General features: G+C 38.4%; 1 protein-coding gene across 2 annotated transcripts in view; it reads left to right on the forward strand.

The window, feature by feature from the left end:
* The window catches only part of syde2 (synapse defective 1, Rho GTPase, homolog 2 (C. elegans)), a 47210-nt gene that overhangs the window by 2032 nt on the left and 32751 nt on the right, over window positions 1–12427 (forward strand). For both annotated transcript variants that reach the window (XM_051661415.1, XM_051661416.1), the window contains exon 2: window positions 11471–12058. In XM_051661415.1, the coding sequence (XP_051517375.1) occupies window positions 11471–12058 (588 nt within the window). The remainder of the gene's footprint in view (window positions 1–11470; window positions 12059–12427) is intronic.

Genomic DNA, 12427 nt, shown 5'->3' on the forward strand with positions numbered 1-12427 from the left:
TGTGCAAACCTCATTGGTGCTGATAAGATGTGCTAGTAGCAGGTGACCCAGCAGACGGTTCGGTTATCTCGGTGTTTAGCAACAGCTGATTTTAAAGGTCATGTCTGCAACTTGTCCTCTGTCAGGATCAGGTTTGCATGTCTTTGGTCAACATCTTGCATCATCAAACCTAAAGGAATAGAACGTTTCATACCACAGCAAACCACAAATCTGATAGCATTCAGTGGCCCCGAAAGCAATTGGACGCTTACGTCAGATTTCGCCATTTTCGCTCAATGGCTTAGTGTTCGGGTGATTTTTAAGTGGATGTATGAGGTCAGTTCTCCTCAGGTTCACACAGAGGTGTACTTCAGCACATTGACTATCAGCATGTTCCACTAACATTTGACAACCAGAAAATGACACTAAAAACACTATATCAATCAGGTTCTGTTTGTTGCTATTGGTTAATGCGTTAGGTATCATGAACATTAATCAAGATTAATAAATGCTGTAAATGTGTTTTGCATCGTTAGTTCATGTTAACCATTGCACCGATTTATGTTAACAAGCACAACCTTATTGTGAAGTGTTACTGATATATTTATGGTTTTATATTTCGTGCTTTCCTTGAAATGTGTGTCTGTGCTATATTTGTATATTTCTCTATCTAATGCAATGGCATTCAGATGTTTGCCAAAGAATATTCTGGGTTTAGTTGAGGTCAGTCGGCAGCTTTTGTGGCATAATATTGATTACCACAAAAATGTATTTAGGCTTGAAGCAAAAAACGGGCATAATTATGCCACAAATGCTGTCGTTTGAGCTTAACTTCTATTGAACCCGGAATATTTCTTTAAGTGAGGCTTATGAGACACTTTTATCACTTTATTATGAACACCTGTACACCTGCTTATTCATGCGGTTATCTAATCAGCCAATAAAAATAGAAAGGCTACAGTAACTCAGGTAACCACTCTGTATAATTGTAGTGAGCAGAATAGCATCTCAGAAAGCACGACATGTCGAACGTTGAGGCACATGGGCTTCAACAGCAGAAGACCACGCTGGCATTTTATTAGGACCATAGTGTATATTGTATATTTATGGCAAACCATGTTTTTTTTTAATGCAGGTAGGCGCTCTGTACTTACATTTGGATGTAGATTTTCATATTTGGGTGTAGGAGTCAAACCATGTGTTCTCCACTGCCATGTGGTCAGATTGAGAGGAAGTGGACGGGGTTCTGGCCTGGAATCGGAATTTGTCTGAAATATATTTACATGCATTTTTATCCAAAGTGATTTACAGTGCATTCAAGCTCTAAATTTAGCTCCTGGGATTCTCTTGCTGTTCCAAGCGCATTTCAGAGAGCGTGGCAAGGAAAAACATTTGTTTTTGTGAAGACATCTATTGATTCATGCATGCACATTCTCTCTGAATTCTCAGATTCGAGTATATTTTCTAGCAGACACATAGACATAATGAGTGTGTGTCTTTGTGTCTCCTTGACAACAGTATTTGTAGCAAATTCATCCCAAAACGATCTGTGTGCTGATGCGCCCGTGATGTTCCCGGAGGGAAATATTCTCCAGTGAATTCCCGTCCCATGGAAACGTGGAGCCCCAGGGAGGGAATATTTGGAATGCCTAGGTCGTCGTTTCCCTTGTTTGCACAGTGTTCCTGAGGGCCTGAATGCTAGCGGGGATTAGAAAGAGACATTACATGTCCGTTAAGGTGGGATTAGTGTGTCCTGTTATCCCAGGGTTATTTTAAATCAAGGTGCCTGAGAAGTGTGAATTTACTGAACTTAGTCTAAAGTTAGTTTAGTAGCATTTGAGTACTGATCTGTGTAGTCAACCAGGTTTTTAAGAATATATTGGGCGAGAACATGTTCAGGTCATATTTGACTTCAAAATCCAAAGAAATAGAAGACTTTTTTTGCAGCCTGATCTCATGAAAATTAAGCAACTGTGGCGACATTTTTACGAAATGACATTATGTGGTTCATTACGTGTATCGTGGCAGTTTTGAGGTGAAATGTCTACTGTGGATGAATATTTACTGAGTAATCCACTATTTTGTGGGAGGGGGTCAAAGTGGTAATTTTCACCTATGATTTTGGAGCAAAACCACAGATCAAAAAAATAACCTTCGAAAGGTAGCAGCATCTTTATTTTATTTTTACACAGAGATTGATAGGTCTCTTACTAAAACCAGTTGACTTAAAGCAATACTTGTTGCATTATATGCCAATGGTGACAGTTCAAAAATGGGAAAAAGCACTTTTCATGTTCTTTTTCCAAAGTTGGCGTGCCTGTAACTCAAGAAGTGTTAAAGATATCTTAATATTCTTTGAGATTCTGGTTCAGAACAATCTTTTCTTTTGGTATCTTCATTTTTAAGGTCCTATATGGTTGAATCCCAGAGATACTGTGCTCTCAATGTGGCTCCATGAGTAAATTGTTAAATTTTACACATTTTCAGTGGTCAAAAACCAAATGTAAAACCACTTTGCATACAGCTGATACTTTTTGTCTTTTAAAGAGGAATGTCTGAAGAACAAATAATGTTGAAAATAGAAATGTTTCTTGTTTCCCTCTCTCAGAACAATTGCATAGAACATACCAATTTTTAACAATGTCTGAGTGCCAAAAATACACTGAAATGGTCAAGTTGAATAAATAAAGGTACATTTCTGGTTTCAGCATTATTTGTTCTTTGGACAATCCTCTTTAAATACAGTAAGTATCAGCTTTATACAAAGTGACCCACATTTGGTTTTCGATCATTGAAAATGGGTAAAATTCAACAATTTGCACATGGAGCCACATTGAGATCCCCATTTCTCTGTGACTGAAATATATAGGGCCTTATACATTAAGACACCAAAAGAAAAGATTGTTCTGAACCAGAATCCCAAATAATATTAAGATATCTTTAACACTTCTTGAGTTACAGGCACGCCAACTTTGGAAAAAGAACATGAAAAGTGCTTTTTCCCATTTTTGAACTGTCACCACTGGCATGTAATGCAACAAGTATTGCTTTAAGTCGACTGGTTTTAGTAAGAGACCTATCAATCTCTGTGTAAAAATAAAATAAAGATGCTGCTACCTTTCTAAGGTTATTTTTTTGATCTGTGGTTTTGCTCCAAAATCATAGGTGAAAATTACCATTTTGACCCCCATCGCAGTAAATATTCATTCATGGCATTTAATATTTTGGCTTTCATCTTCATTTATGTATTACTTTCACCAGAAAAAAAAAATAATAATAATAAAAATTTTAAGCTGGGGACCTCTGATTGAGTTGACACGGAAAGACCCAAATGTGAGATGAAAAAAATGCAACTGACGTCATTTTGTGGTGCTTCTATCACACTTCCTGTTCACGTGTCATCTTGTGTGCCCTTCAGGACTCGTACCTCACTCCTTTACATCACAAGTGCAACGCTCTATCAGTCGAGCTACTGCGCAATTTGATTGCACTCGAACAAGCTTGTAAATGTAATTATGTAATGCAAACATTAAAATAAGTCATGCGCTACAGTAAATGTGTTTAGATGTCATAAGATAGCATTACGTCTTATGGAACAGGGCGAAAAGTAAGTGATTATGGACTAATAATAAGCTGTTTTACTTGTGATTTGTGCGAAAGTGAATTAAAGTTGTTGTTATAGCGCCTCTAGTGTTCATTTCAAAAGGAAACTGCTGCGATACGTACAACGACCCGCATAAAAATGATTTAGCAAAATGTAGGTATAGTAACGTGATCCAATGAAACCAGGTTGTTATTTTTTTTGCATTGAGATATTATTTGTTATGACAATTAATCACATTTCCCCCAAACTCTCATTACTGTAACGGGAGAATAAAATAAAGATAAAATATAGCTTATTATTTAAATGAGAACGTACATCAGTAACACACAATTGAAAGTATACATCATGGTAGTGTTTGTTGTACTGCCTTTAATACAGATTTGAAATGTAAAAAATTCTTTCGCAAAACAGTAATTTGTGGCAAAAGTGTGCTTAATTGTCGCGAAAATAAAAAACATCTTAATGCTCTTCAAAAAAGCGTGATTGTCTTTATGATAAATAACATTTTAATACTTTTTCTTTCGATTTTCTGATATTCAACTACATACATAAGTTATGCTGTAATTGCAGTGATCTATTGCCAAAACAGTGAAGTAACATTGTATCCAGTGAGTGTTCTAATGCAGTATGCTGATTGGTCGCAGGAAGCGATGACGTCATAATGAGATTGAATGTCAGAATGTCAGCACTGTGTTCTTGGAACATCTGAAGTCTGTATATAAAGAGTGTTCGGATGTCAAATGGTGGTCATGGGAATACTCATATGACAGAGGATGGGGAGGGGTATTTCACTGAAGCCCACGGGGGCATTTTCTCATTTTAAAGCCCTAGAGATCAGAAACCCAGAGCTAAAGCATTTGACACTTTAGTCACACTTTAAAATGTCTGAATGTCATTGCATTAGATAGTAAAATACAGGGAAGTTATGTTAAAGGGATAGTTCACCCAAAAATGTAAATTCAGTCATTGTTTACTCACCCCTGTGTTGTTGTAACACTATATGACTTTCTTTCAGTTTCTGAACACAAAGGGAGAAATTGTGAATAAATGTTGTGCTCAGTGATGTCATACAATGTCAGTTTATGGTGACCACCTCTTCAAGCTTTAAAAGAACACTACAGTATAATTCAGAAGTCTAATAAATTATTCATGAGACTCATGATTGTTATGAATGCATACGATGAGGTTTGATGAGAAATGATCTGAAATCTAATGTATTATTTAGTGAAACTGTTCACTGACCGTTGATCTCCTGTGTGTGTTCATGGCACAAGAGCATCAGTTCACGCAACAATCCCTTTAAGGACATTTTTATGACGGTTTTAAAAGTATTTCAGTCCTTAATCAGGCTTTTATTATGTTTTACAGAATAATTAATATATTTCATTTCCTTGAAAGCTGTTCTTTGGAACTAGTTTGTTCGCTCTTGACCCAGTCACTGATTTTCCCGCATCAGGATGATGTTTTTGGAAGTGTTATTGTTTCAGTAGCTCTTACCCTTGAGCTACAGCTATTGAAATGGAATAGTTTGCTCCATATTTAGACGTGTCTAAAGTTCACACTTGTTTGTGTGGAAGCACGCCTCATGCCCAAATGTGCACGTGCAACTGTGTGGGTAAATATAGTGAGGAAGCCATTAAAAGTGTGTGTGTGTGTTGGCAGGAATTCTCGGCGTGTGAGAGCTTGTTCTCCATTATGAAAGACCCTTTAACATAGTCAAAACACTCACAGCTGAGGTTTTACATTTGGTAACCTCAATGCACACGCGCGTGCACGCCACAATAACACAAACCCCTCGAGCGAGACACTTGAGTGAAACTCATCAACGAGCTAAAGATAAATCATATCATCTAATGTGTGAGGCCGTGCTGTAGGATATCTGGATGCTCTTGAATCAGTTTCCACACATCAAAAACCGTTCTGAAGTGGTTTTGATTGAACTTAGTTCTATAAAGGGCTCATATTCAACCCTTCTTGTAACATTTCATTTTTTCAGTGTGGTGTAAGTCAGGGTGTCTTGCACCATCATAACTCAGTTTTGCATTTTGTGTGTGGCTATTCTACACTTTATACATTTTCCATCTGATCTGCAGCTTTTAGACGGATAATCTGTGACTCTGACACACACTGGAATGTGACGTGTGTTGATAAGTTCCAGACACGTTCCAAAATTAACTTTTGGCTAAAATTGGCTGTTGAATTGACAAAATGTACCGGCATAAATAGTTCTTACCAGCCATAAAACTGTATAGGACTTTTATTATACACTGTCATATCAACAACCCTGAATTACTCTGATTTAAGTGTCACAAGCCTTAAGCACATAAAACAGTAACAATTCTTAATTCTTTAAGTAGGACATGTCGAAATGAATGACTTGTGGTTCACTAACCATAAAGAACCGGCTGAGTTCTCTCGAGGTAGCGCTGTATGTTTCACACTGTAGATTCAAAAGAATCAGATTAAAAGAGTCATCCATTTGGGAGTCAGACTACACTGGTCGTGCTGTGTATGTGTTTCATGCTGTTGATACAAAAGAACCGACTCATAAGAGTCATTTGTTTGGGAATCGGACTACACTGGTCACGCTGTCGATTCAAAGGAACCGACTCATAAGAGTCATTTGTTCGGGAATCGGACTACACTGGTCACGCTGTCGATTCAAAGGAACCGACTCATAAGAGTCATTTGTTCGGGAATCGGACTACACTGGTCACGCTGTCGATTCAAAGGAACCGACTCATAAGAGTCATTTGTTCGGGAATCGGACTACACTGGTCACGCTGTAGATTCAAAGGAACCGACTCACAAGAGTCATTTGTTTGGGAATCGGACTATACTGGTCGTGCTGTAGATTCAAAGGAACCGACTCATAAGAGTAATTCGTTTGGAAATCAGACTACAGTGGTTGTGCTGTAGATTCAAAAGAACTGACTCATAAGGGTCATTTGTGTGGGAATCGGACTACACTGGTCACACTGTAGATTCAAAGGAACCGACTCATAAGAGTCATTTGTTCGGGAATCGGACTACACTGGTCATGCTGTAGATTCAAAGGAACCGACTCATAAGAGTCATTTGTTCGGGAATCGGACTACACTGGTCACGCTGTAGATTCAAAGGAACCGACTCATAAGAGTCATTCGTTTGGAAATCAGACTACACCAGTTGTGCTGTAGATTCAAAAGAACTGACTCATAAGAGTCATTTGTGTGGGAATCGGACTACATTGGTCACGCTGTAGATTCAAAGGAACCAACTCATAAGAGTCATTTGTTTGGGAATCGGACTACACTGGTCACGCTGTCGATTCAAAGGAACCAACTCATAAGAGTCATTTGTTCGGGAATCGGACTACACTGGTCACGCTGTCGATTCAAAGGAACCGACTCATAAGAGTCATTTGTTTGGGAATCGGACTACACTGGTCATGCTGTCGATTCAAAGGAACCGACTCATAAGAGTCATTTGTTCAGGAATCGGACTATACTGGTCATGCTGTAGATTCAAAGGAACCGACTCATAAGAGTCATTCGTTTGGAAATCAGACTACACCGGTTGTGCTGTAGATTCAAAAGAACTGACTCATAAGAGTCATTTGTTCGGGAATCGGACTACATTGGTCACGCTGTAGATTCAAAGGAACCAACTCATAAGAGTCATTTGTTTGGGAATCGGACTACACTGGTCACGCTGTCGATTCAAAGGAACCAACTCATAAGAGTCATTTGTTCGGGAATCGGACTACACTGGTCACGCTGTCGATTCAAAGGAACCGACTCATAAGAGTCATTTGTGTGGGAATCGGACTACACTGGTCACGCTGTCGATTCAAAGGAACCGACTCATAAGAGTCATTTGTTCGGGAATCGGACTACACTGGTCACGCTGTCGATTCAAAGGAACCGACTCATAAGAGTCATTTGTTCGGGAATCGGACTACACTGGTCACGCTGTCGATTCAAAGGAACCGACTCATAAGAGTCATTTGTTCGGGAATCGGACTACACTGGTCACGCTGTCGATTCAAAGGAACCGACTCATAAGAGTCATTTGTTCGGGAATCGGACTACACTGGTCACGCTGTAGATTCAAAGGAACCGACTCATAAGAGTCATTTGTTCGGGAATCGGACTACACTGGTCATGCTGTAGATTCAAAGGAACCGACTCATAAGAGTCATTTGTTCGGGAATCGGACTACACTGGTCACACTGTAGATTCAAAGGAACCGACTCGTAAGAGTCATTTGTTCCCTGGTCACTTGGCTTACTGCAGGTTCTTTCAGTTCTACTCAAACCATTTAATGTTGCAGTTATTAGAGTTAACAGCCTACTGGTGAATTTTATTTAATTTATGCCAGAGCCGTTTTTCACTTGCAGTTGGTGTTTGACGAATGTAAATTTTGGATTTGGATTGTGGAAGTTTTGAGGAAAATAGTTGCAGCTCTCAGATTGTGTTTCCTCGGAACTCCAAATGCCCGAATGATTGCAGACGATTTTAATTCATTTACACTTCACGGTAATCGCCAATATTAGCACTGACTGACTGACTGAATGAATCAGAGAATTGCAGTGTGTCCTTTAAACTCAAGGCCTGTTGGAACATATTTCAGGGTGACGCTGACCCGCATTTTCAACACTTTGTTTTCCATTTGACCCCCTCTTCCTCGGCTCTCCATGCATCTTTAGAGTGATATCATCCGAGCAGGAAAGAGCTGTTAAAGAGCTTAGCACAACCGTTCAAATCCACCTTACATAAGTGGAACATCACATGATATGGTTTTTGCTAAATGCTTCAGTCGTAATAACACGAGGAGAGATTTGAGTGTCTGTAATGATAGACTGAGATTTTTACAAGTGAAAACGTCTCGCTGTGTTTGGGATTTACGTGCCCTCGCTCTCCCAAGACCTGTGTTCTTCAAAGACAGAGCAACGTGTCATCAACAGAGGGGATAACACATATCAAAACATGTTTACTGTGGCCTATACAGCATGTCACAGCAAGACTTAATCTCGCCGCTAATGCATCTGCAGAACTGGAGCTGATAATGTCTCACAACACAAATTTACACTCATGCTATAGATAATAAACAACTGAAGAATGTCAGATGTCAACCATTTGTACTGTTTAAAATCATATACCGCCCTAAACTAGTTTTCTGCATAATCAGTTAGCATATTTACATGTATGATCTTATGCTTAATAACCCAACAACATGTTTGGTCACGTAAACGCCTTAAACAGCTTTCCTTTATTACGGTAAATTCATAAACGGATTCAGCAAAAAACAATTTGCACGTGTAGATTTTTGTACATTACACTGATTTCACATTGCATGCTTCCTGGCTTATCCAATGAGCGCAAGTGTTATGGCAAGCCATTTCGACATTTAATTATGTGCGGGACATGAAAAATAGATATCAGCTATTTAATTTTCATTAGTTAATTCTTGTTATCCGCAATGGAATTACTACTAGTGAAAATGCTTATTTGTGATATCAGTAATTAGGTTTGCACTTGTAAAAATAAAAACTGACATCATTACACACGGAAATACCCATTCTTGATTTTCAACTGGTAAAAAACATTATTATTGATATAAAAATGCTATTTTAACTAGTAAAATTTCACAATGATCTGCCATTTACTTGTATTCAAAATGCAATTACAGATATCTATAATTTCTTAGTTGAAGTTCCAGTTTCACATATCAGCTACATATTTCTTATTACTAGCTAAAAAGAATTTTTGATATCAATACATACAGTAAAAAGTTTAGTTGGATTTATACATACTGTATCTTGGTGTGTATAGTTTTGTCAATACATTTCTTGAAAGCAAGAAATTGTGCAAATGTAGTCCAAAAGACTGTATATACAATTTTTTAGTCCTATTTTGAAAATTACTTACAAAGATATTCTGAAGCATTTAACTAACCAGATGGAAATCCAGAAAGCACACATATGTTGCCGACGTCTGTGAAAGAGCATTTTATTTTGTACAAACATCTAAAAAACATCTTATAAAGCACAAATGTATGAACAGTCTACATTGTAAATATTAAAAAAACATCTGCTGAATGTCATTCTAACGTTTGTCCAGGAACATTTTAGCGGTATGTTTCAGATGATTACTAGTAAAAATCTTCTGTGTGAAAACACGCAATTCAAAACGTTTCGGCAACGTACGTGTGCTAGCATGAAAGTTGATTGTTGTTAGATACAATTCAGATAAGTATAAAATGATTTTGGATTAATTTTGAATGATCTAACCAGATGTGCATGTTTTATGCTAATCTCAGAAGATACACGGTAAACAAGTTTATTATACTGTAGTTGTGCTTTTTCAAATTTGTTCTTTTTATTAAATACTTTTTACATTTAAGAATCGTTTTAGGCCACATCTGCACTAACTAACCTGTTTCAGTTGGAAAACTCTGTTTTCGGTTTTCTGAACGTCATCGTTTTTCAAAGTATTCGGTAATTCGGAGAGCGTTTTCGAAATGATTTCTTTTTGCCGGAGGAAAACAATGAAAGTGAAATGAATGCGTTTTCAAATACAAAACGTATTGATGTGGACGTGGCCTTTGCTAGTTTCCATTAAATTTGTATTTCAAGGCCACATTTCTTTTTTCTTTGTAATTAATTTAGTTAAAAAAAATTTGTTTACGAAAATGTTTTTAAAACAGTAGATTTCGTCTTTTGTTTAAGTTTTAGCATATGATGAACTCATTGTTCAGTTTCCTAACCTCATTGTTTTCCAAAGTATGCGGTTATGGAAAGTGTTTTAGAAACTTCGCTTTCGTTGGACGAAAACGGCGTTCTAGTGTGGACGAAAGGCAGAAACGTAGCGAAATGAGTGCATTTTCAAACGAAAACATAATAGTGTCGACGTAGCCATAGTGAGTTTCAGCATTGTATTGTTAGTTTCAAATTTTTTATTTCATTGCCACATTTCAATTTAATTTTGATTTAATTTAGTAATTTTAATAATTATAGTTGTGCTGTTCGTAAAAAAATTTTTTTTTTTAAAACAATAGTTTTCCTGGCCTGGGTATCTCATTGAGTATTGACGCTGACTACCACCCCTGGTATCGCGTGTTCGAATCCAGGACGTGCTGAGTGACTCCAGCCAGGTCTCCTAAGCAACCAAATTGGCCCGGTTGCTAGGGAGGTTAGAGTCACATGGGGTAACCTCCTCGTGGTCGCTTTAATGTGGTTCTCGCTCTCGGTGGGGCACTTGGCGAGTTGTGCGTGGTAACGAGCTCAACAAGTCATTAACGGTTTAACGGTCTCAGAAGCGGAGATTCGTCCTCCGCCACCCGGATTGAGGCGAGTCACTACGCCACCATGAGGACTTAGAATGCATTGGAATTGGGCATTCCAAATTGGGGAGAAAAAGGGGAGAGAATAAAAAAATAAAAACAATAGTTTTCGTCTTTCGCTTTAGTTTTAGCATAAACTCAGTTTTCAGTTTCCTAAACTCATAGTTTTCCAAAGTATGTGTTATGGAAAGTTTTCGGTTGTGAAATACAACGAGAAGCGTAAATGTAGCTAAATTAATGCATTTTCAAATTAAAACATTGGCCTTCGTTTAACAATGAATTGTTATTTTTAGTAAAGTTTTTATTTCATGGCCACATTTCAATTTCTTTTTTCTTTTCTTTTTTCTTTTAAGTAATTATAGTGAAGTACTATGCATTTTTTTTTTCCGTTTACTATTTTTTTTTAAAACAAGAGTTTTCGTCTTTATTTTTAGGATACGATATTAACCATGTTGGTTATAAAGCTACACAAGGAAACTTTAGCATTTCGTAGTTTATCAGTAGCTGTGTTGTTTCGTTCCTCTGTTTGCTTTTTTACAGTATTCGTTTTTTTTTTCATAGCGCCAATGGAGTGCATCCCTGGGTCGTCCTGCGTAGCTCAACGGGGCCCCTGCACACGTCAGACCCCCTTCAACCACATCACTGTCTCCAAGAAACGCAACTGGCTGCATCAAAGCTGCGCCCACCCTCTCCTGCACCCTGAGGACATAACAGCGCCCCCTGCAGCGGAGCAGGATCATATACACTCACAAACTCACCCTCCATCCAGTGCAAGCCTGCCTAAGGAAGCACAACCTCGGTCCCGGCGCCTCCCATTACCCGGGGCCAGTGTGAAACCCAGTCGAAACTCATCCCAAACGCCCCGTCGCCCAGATCCAGCTGAGGAGAACGATGCAGACGACGAAGGAGAGATCTGGTACAACCCCATTCCTGAGGATGAGGAGGGTGGCGTTCCTCACTGTGTCCTCGCCATCAGGGGGGCCCAAACGAAGGGGAGTGTAGGGGCGACAGAGGGGTGTATAGGCGGTGAGGGGGGCTGCAAAGAGATGGCACAGTCAAGTGTTTTGCATTCCAGTGAAACCTTCCAGCTGCACAGACAGATGTTTGCGTGCAAGACACAAGAGGAGAGCCTCATTATCAAAGCGACAGGTAAACCCATCTGTCTCTCTTCATTCATTTCTCACTTATCTGAAGATCTCCCTCTGGCTCTGTCCCAAAACCTAGTGAGCTGCTACGCTGTCTTGGGAACTACCTTCAAAGATAGCATTAGCTTGTTGCTAAGCTAACAGCATGACATTCTATGAAGCATAAAAATACTGCGTAAAATAATAGAATAAAACAGAATTAAAAAATTGTTGGAAAATCTCCATATGCAATTGGCATTAATTGAAAATGAATGATATTATTGCAATGATCTTGCTGATGATATAAAAATTAAGCATTATTGTGATGATTTTAATGCTCTTTTGTTTTTTAACCACTGCTTTTTCAAACGTCATCACACTAATTTCACATTAT

The sequence above is a fragment of the Myxocyprinus asiaticus genome, chromosome 29 (genome assembly GCF_019703515.2).
Source record: "Myxocyprinus asiaticus isolate MX2 ecotype Aquarium Trade chromosome 29, UBuf_Myxa_2, whole genome shotgun sequence".
Classification (NCBI taxonomy): domain Eukaryota; kingdom Metazoa; phylum Chordata; class Actinopteri; order Cypriniformes; family Catostomidae; genus Myxocyprinus; species Myxocyprinus asiaticus.